Source organism: Dryobates pubescens, chromosome 11 (genome assembly GCF_014839835.1).
Source record: "Dryobates pubescens isolate bDryPub1 chromosome 11, bDryPub1.pri, whole genome shotgun sequence".
Classification (NCBI taxonomy): Eukaryota; Metazoa; Chordata; class Aves; order Piciformes; family Picidae; genus Dryobates; species Dryobates pubescens.
Genome location: NC_071622.1, coordinates 16,629,142 through 16,635,927, shown reverse-complemented (window position 1 = coordinate 16,635,927; position 6,786 = coordinate 16,629,142). Strand labels below are relative to the sequence as shown.

General features: G+C 43.5%; 2 protein-coding genes across 3 annotated transcripts in view; one reads left to right on the top strand and one right to left on the bottom strand.

The window, feature by feature from the left end:
* On the bottom strand, positions 1-6,049 carry TMED5 (transmembrane p24 trafficking protein 5). 2 transcript variants are annotated; one of them, XM_054165065.1, is made up of 5 exons: positions 5,744-6,049; positions 3,976-4,073; positions 3,151-3,334; positions 713-954; positions 1-142 (listed from the first exon to the last, which is right to left on the bottom strand). In XM_054165065.1, the coding sequence occupies exons 1-4, from the start codon at positions 6,017-6,019 to the stop codon at positions 736-738; spliced, it is 777 nt and encodes a 258-aa protein (XP_054021040.1). In that variant the 5' UTR covers positions 6,020-6,049; the 3' UTR covers positions 1-142; positions 713-735. The 2 variants fall into 2 exon arrangements, with proteins under 2 accessions (XP_054021040.1, XP_009908181.2); XM_009909879.2 differs by lacking the exon at positions 1-142 and having other exon boundaries at positions 537-954.
* Positions 6,020-6,786, top strand: part of CCDC18 (coiled-coil domain containing 18) — a 22,334-nt gene continuing 21,567 nt past the window's right edge. Inside the window, exon 1 of the mRNA XM_054165066.1 lies at positions 6,020-6,160. Coding sequence (XP_054021041.1) covers positions 6,057-6,160 — 104 coding nt within the window. The 5' untranslated portion in view covers positions 6,020-6,056. The remainder of the gene's footprint in view (positions 6,161-6,786) is intronic.

Here is a 6,786-nt window from a genome sequence, read left to right as displayed (position 1 = left end):
TCATGAATCGGATGTAACAGACAAAAAAAAATTGTACAACAGCAAGACCAATTTAGAAACAGGAATTACACCTATTTTCTCCAATTCATTTTAACACTGACTTCATTTCACACTGGTGCTTTGAAGTGCTGATGCTGACCACCTGTAAATAAGGAGTTCTCATAATGTTACCCAGACAACAGATTTGAAGATAGTTAAAACCACATAGCTTTTAACAAGTAACTACTACAGGCTACCCCTATAGCACCCAATCTTGTAAACACTTAGACACATATGTAAATTCACTGTGTTTAACAGCAAACAAGCCAATGTTTACGTTACCACCAAGTTTTATGGAAAAAAAAACCCAAGAGCATTAACATTACTTTGCATATGCATCAGGCATCCTCTGTGCACTATGCATAAGTCAGTCATTAACAAATGCTACAAGCAGAAAGAAATATTGTTAGTAGCACTTGCAAAAATGGAGGAGCTTGGGAAAAGGCATTCTGTCTGTGTTTAAAAAAAGAAGAAAACAAACAAAACCCTCAACAAAAACACCTTCCCCCCACCAAATGAACCACCCAGGGATACCCCTACTGCCACCACCAAACCAGGAAGTCCTACAGGAGTTGAAAATCTGATGTCTACTGTTCAAAAGGATCTGAAAGGTCATGTGTTGGGGTTTTTTAATTTACTGTAATAGTTTATTGCTCCCCCTCTCCCTGCATACCTGTTATAGTCTTATACTGAATATTAAGTTCTACTTTTCCTCTTATCTTCAAAGAGACTTTTCAACATATAAACTTGAACAGCTGATACCACCACCATAACTCCCAAGTTGACCATGGACCAGAAATTTACTCTGTCAAAGTTGCTTTCTTGTATATTTCGGTCACGAGCCTCAAATGCTCTGAGGAGGGTCTGGATTTGAACACTTTTGCTTAATCTTGCTTTCACGCTGTTGATGGATTCCTGGTAAGTGACAAAGTAGTAATTTCAGAAGAAAAGCACCTGAATTAAATGTATAGCTTGCAACATACCCAAATATTAATGCAGTATTTAAGTCTGTCATTTAAGTCTGTGCTTGCAGTTTTGTCATTAGTCTTATCTGGTTATTGTATATTACCTAAGAAAGTTTAATTAACAGAGTATTAATGTTCTATAGTAATTTGATTTTCCCTTTTACCAGTTAGGGAAGCAAGACAGAAATCAAACCTAAAAATCAGGCGTTTTAATCTTCCATGTATTTGGGGGGATACTGATTCCAGGTGTTCAGACAAAAAACCACAGTGATCTCTAAAGAAATAGCCTCAAACCAAGTTAATGTAGTAGCAGACAAATGTAGGATTTATTTTTTTTTCTATTTGATGATCAAATTAAAGCACTTTTTAATGCGAACTACCATCAGGACTGTAGCTGTAGCAAAAGAGAAGTACAGTCATGTTATATTTCCAATTTCTTTCTATGCTTTCACTGCAGCAGCTATCAACTACTGCTTCAGCTTTGATACTGTAGCAGAATTTTGATAGTAAATTGTGACTAGGACAACTGGAGGTCCTACAAAGGACACACAGCATACCTCTGAGAATCTGGGGATGTAAGTGAACACACCATAAATTTGTAACTTCCGTATCTACAAAGTAAACACCTGGTCCTATAATCTGATAAATTTTCATTTGCACATAATAGATAGTCACAACCTGAAAACTGAGTTCATAAAGTGCTAATTTTTGTTCTTAATATAGTTATGAGACCCTGAAGTAACTTTTAGTAAAAAAGATGTCATGTCTGCAAGAACAGGAAACAATAAATATTTTTTTAGACAGGGTAAACCCAGCAGCAACAGTTTCTCCATGAAAATTTTATCCGTGGCATATCTAACAAACATTTTTAAGGACAATTTATGAAAGCCAAATAATGTAATGATTATACTAAAGTTCATGTATTACACAATAAGGAACACCACCACCACCACAAAAAGGCTTTAAAAATAAGACAGAATGCCCATTCTCCCCAGCAATCATGTTGTGTATCTTTTAACTACTAAATGTTTACATAAGTCCTCAGAGAATTTGAAAGTGAAGTCATGACTAATCGCATAAAGTAACTTCTTGTTAACCTTTAAGAAAATTACCTACTTGAAGATCTGCAAGGCTCTGACATTAAGAAAAAAATGTGCCCTTTTTTTGATTATATACCTGTTCATACACAAGAAGCTATCAAATCCATTCAAGTATTACTTGTGATTAGTGTGACAGGGATTTGCTATACAATTTCCCTCATAGACTCTTCTTCTGATTATCTTGATTCTCAGTTTTAAACCCCTGGCCAGCTTCTCAGATTTCATGTTAGGTTTTACCTATTTAGAAGTGTATTGTACACCTATAAAGGATCTTAAATATTTTGTTGTTTAAAGTCTGCATTTGACAGCAATGTGTCCTTGTGAGCAGGTCTAGAAAGGTTCTTTTCCTCCTCTCCTCTGCCCTGGTGAGACCACACCTGGAATACTGTGTCCAGTTTTGGACTCCCCAATTCTAGTCAGATGGGGATCTGCTGGAAAGGGTCCAAGAGTGAGCTATGATGACTGGGGGACTTGAACATCTCTCCTATAAAGAGAGACTGAGAGATCTGGAGATGTTTAGTCTTCAGAGGAGAAGGCTAAGAGGGGATCTTATCAGTATCTATAAATATCTGAAGAGTGGGTGTCAAGCAGAGGGTGACTGTCTCTTTTTGGTGGTGCCCACTGATAGAACAAGGAACAGTGGGTACAAGTTGTAAAACAAGAGGTTTCACCTCAACACGAGGAGACATTCCTTTACTGTGATGGGGGTGGAACCCTGCAGCAGGCTGCCCAGAGAGGTTGTGGAGTCTCTGGAGGCTTTCAAAACCTGCCTGGATGTGTTCCTGTGCAGGCTGCCCTAGGTGATCCTGCTTTGGCCGAGGGTTGGACTCCACCTCTAGAGGTCCCTTTCAACCCATGGCATTCTGATTCTCTGAAATAATCAAACACAATGTCATTCGCTACACCTGTGTATTTATAAGTGCCTGTGGATGTTGAGTTTCTGGGGTTTTACAAAACTAAGGCAGAATGGCTAAATGTCAGAGAGGTATGTTCCCTGCCCCCCAGATAATTCTTATATTGAAAAGAGTTAAACATAAACTACTAACCAGAATGTCTTCAAGTTTCATATCTAGGAGATCTGTGCCTGTAACGTACTTCTTCCAGTCTTCCTGATCTTGTCCATCTTCTCCCATATTGTCCAGTATCAGTTCAAAGAAAATCACCTTTTCAGAAATGGTACTGAATGTGTTATCAAAGCAGAACATGTAGTCTCCATCTTCTGTTTCAACCCTGTGTACATAAGTAAAATGTCATTAAGTTAACAACACTTTTTGTGCTGATTCTCAAAAAGGGAGTTTTTGTAAGGAAATTTTCCTCTTCAAGACCGGCAATCATGCACTTAGAAATAACTGAATATGCTTTCAATATAAAAATACCTCTGAAGACAATGACATTGCACAGTCACAGCAAAACAGTCCCACTGCCTCTAAAGACTTAAAATGAAGACAGTAACTTAAATTTCATTTTCTTTTACTGGAATTTTGAATAAGTGTTAATCACTACAAAACTGCTATCATGAGTGGAGTTCTTATATAGTAAAATTACAATAACTGCACTGTATCTTGATAAGAGGACTGGAAAAATAAGATTAAAAATCCTATATTTTTATGACTGAGGACCTTTTGACATTAGTTGAGACCTTTTTCAACTCAAATTTTTAACAGCTACCATTAAAATACATCCTTCACTGTATGGTAAAATCCATTTTAAACCAACACTCAACTGCTTTTATTCTCAAACTGTCCTATTGGAAAGTCTTTTGTAATACTAAGGAAAAGTACTTGTCCTGACCTTTACTTCAGTTACATTTAATAAAGAAACTAGAAAAGTACTTTATATAACACTTCTAAGTTTGAAGATTTTAAACTTACGTATGAACTCCATCTGATTTTCTTTCATCAAAAACTAGAGTTTCACCTTTTGGAGACAGTAGATGAAAATCAACATCTAATCCTGCTCCATCTAGAACCTGTGAAACAAAAAAAAAGGTGCTCCAACCAGTGGAATTCCTGTTTGGATTGCTGATGGCAACATTTTTATGGAAGACAAACGTTTTTAGGTAAGGGAACATAGAATCTGAAAGCTGAATCTGTCTGTATGACTTCACACCAAGTTATCTGGACACAGATTAAAGTGGTTCAACCCACATCCATTTTAGCCATTTCAAATCTTAAACTAAATATTATCTCATCATGCTAGCAGAGTCATTCCTAAGATCTTCTTGGGCTAATTACCAGCATAGAAGACAGAACAACATTTCTGGTGCAAATCACAGCTGTACCCACAGATTTTCTCACCTTTTCATGCACATTTGAAATCTGGATTTTGCCTAAGCATTCTTTTACCAAAGGCAAAATCAACTGAAGACATTTACTTTCCTAAGCTCATAGTAAGTGTACACAGTGTTACAAAGCTGTGCTGCTTTTAACTGTATAACATGGGTACAGTGCCATTGCGGCATCTGCTGTTGTAGAAATTCTCTACTGGGAAAGTAGTAACTGTGTAAGGGAGCAGAGAAGGATTGTTTTTATGAGGTTACTTGGGTCCATGCTCAGGGGGTTGTTTTGTTTGCTTCCAGTTCAGTACAACAGTCTGCTTAAATTGAGGGTAAAGTTTACACTGCCTGAGAAGTGACACTGGAGACTTACCCTAAAAAGACACCAGACAAGGAAAAGCAGTAGCTAACAGCTGATTAAATTACAAGCCATACGCAGCGCTATACCTTCAGGCCTACGATACAACCTAGACCCTTGAACTAGAAATTCATATAACCTTTATTGAATAATTTTTTAGGAGAATGACCTACCTCCTACGTTGATTATTCCCATGCTGTAGCCAGGAAAATTAACTACAAAGTAGATCTGTTTCAATGACATACAGTGCAGAGATCTACCTGTTTACCAGAAGAGTCTGACAACTCTTCCCAGACCTCAATGGTAGTCTAGTTAAGTAAAACTGGTTTTGAAAAACATACATTTGACATAAGTGTTTAATATCAATACAATGTGCACCAGCAGCAATTTTGTTTATACTGTAGGGCTACAACACAAGGTCGCAGCCGTTAACTATCTCCATTTTTGCTGTTTTAAAGACTGGCAACATGATCTTGTGAAGTAAAGCAAATAATCTGTTCAAATAATTACAAATAGCGTTCAGTTTTAACATAATTTGTAGCGCTACACGAGGCCTGCTGCAGGCAGGACGTGCATCCTGCCCTGCCCAGGATGTGCAGGTAGCAGGACCAACTTCTGCCGTCACATCTTACGGAGCAAGGCTGGCGGGACCACCCGGCCGTCGCCCCGTGAAGGGCACCGGGCTCCCTCTACTTCCCCAGGCACTGCCTGGCGGCAGGGCCCCTCGGGCGGACGGCCGCGAGGCGGCTACAGCCCTGGCTCCGGGCGAGGGGTGGGGAACCCCAGGATGACGGGAACGAGCTCCCGCTAGCAAGGGCGGTCGGCACCGCTGCCACTGGCGAAGCCTGTAGAGAAGGGAACCGGTAGCCGAACCGCCTAGCACCACCCACGGCCCAGGACGGTAGAGACGCCGTCACGACAGGATGCGGGACCACCCGGCTCCCCTCAGGACTACCCTGTGGGCAGGCCCCTTGCGGCCCCGCAGCCCTGCTGTGCCCTGCCCGACCTGGTACTCGAGCTCCAGTGAGGCCTCTTTGCGCATGGGCTGGTAGAAACACTCCTTGCGGCCGGCGGGAAGCGTAAAGGTGAAGTCGCTGTCCAGAGAGGGGCTGAACTCCGCTACGTCGGAAGGCAGCAGGAGAAGCGCGAAGCACCCGAACAGCAGCAGCCGGGGCCACGGCGATAGCCCCATTCCGGCGGCGTGCTGCGTCGTCCGTGCTTGGGGCCCACCCGCCGTCACGCAGCGAGGGAGGTGGGGGCGCGGCCTCCGTGGGGCGGGCATAGGCGGGGCAGGCCCTGCCCCTCGCACAGGTCTTCCAATGGCAGCCGCCGCAGCACCGCTCTCTGCCCGCCCACAGTGCACCGCGGCAGGAACGCGGTGGGTCGGGTTAACTTCTGCTCGGGGCGCGCTTCTCCCGCCCAGGTACAGCAGCGGCAGTTGCGCGGAGTGCGGAAAAGGGAGGCGGGTGCTGCGCATGCGCTTTGCCGGCCCTGCGGAGAACTGGCCCGCGATTTTGAAGTGGGGTGATAGCCAAGCTCTGGGAGCTCCAGAAGAGGGAGAAGGCGGGTGTTTGGGGCGGGTTGTTATCACCATTATTTTTCTCAAAGCCAAGGGACAGCACCTTTCCGTCTTTCCTTTCGTTTTGAGGTTGACAGCCTTGGGTCTCAGGTCGGAGCACACTACGGCAGGCGAGCGCCAAATAGCGTCGGGTCTCGGATAGTTTGTGCCCTATTGCTCTGGGCACTTAGGGCGCAGCCTCTTAGCCCCCGGGCGCCCCACGGGAACGGCGAGTACCGTTGCTAAATTGCGCTGTTGGTAGTACTCGGCTGGGGCAGGCAGGCTGGGGGCGGGCGAAGTGGCGCGAAGGCAGGAGGAATCGCAGTTGTCCCGGTTACTGCCTAGCTCCGGCCTACAGAGGTAGGCGGCGGAGGGACCGCAGTGCTGCCGGAGAAGGGCAGGCGGCGGCAGCACCTCCCCCGTCAGCGTTTGTTGCTCTGAATTGTCTGACCTGTTTTCACATTCAGGTATCTGAGAAGCGATGTGCAAAG

Coding starts and splice junctions, on each gene's coding strand:
- TMED5 (XM_054165065.1), bottom strand. CDS start 6,019: ATGCCCGCCCCACGGAGGCCGCGCCCCCACCTCCCTCGCTGCGTGACG. Junction 4,074..5,743: donor CACTGGAGCTCGAGTACCAG/GTCGGGCAGGGC, acceptor TTTGTTTCACAG/GTTCTAGATGGAGCAGGATT. Junction 955..3,150: donor TGAAACTTGAAGACATTCTG/GTTAGTAGTTTA, acceptor GTCACTTACCAG/GAATCCATCAACAGCGTGAA.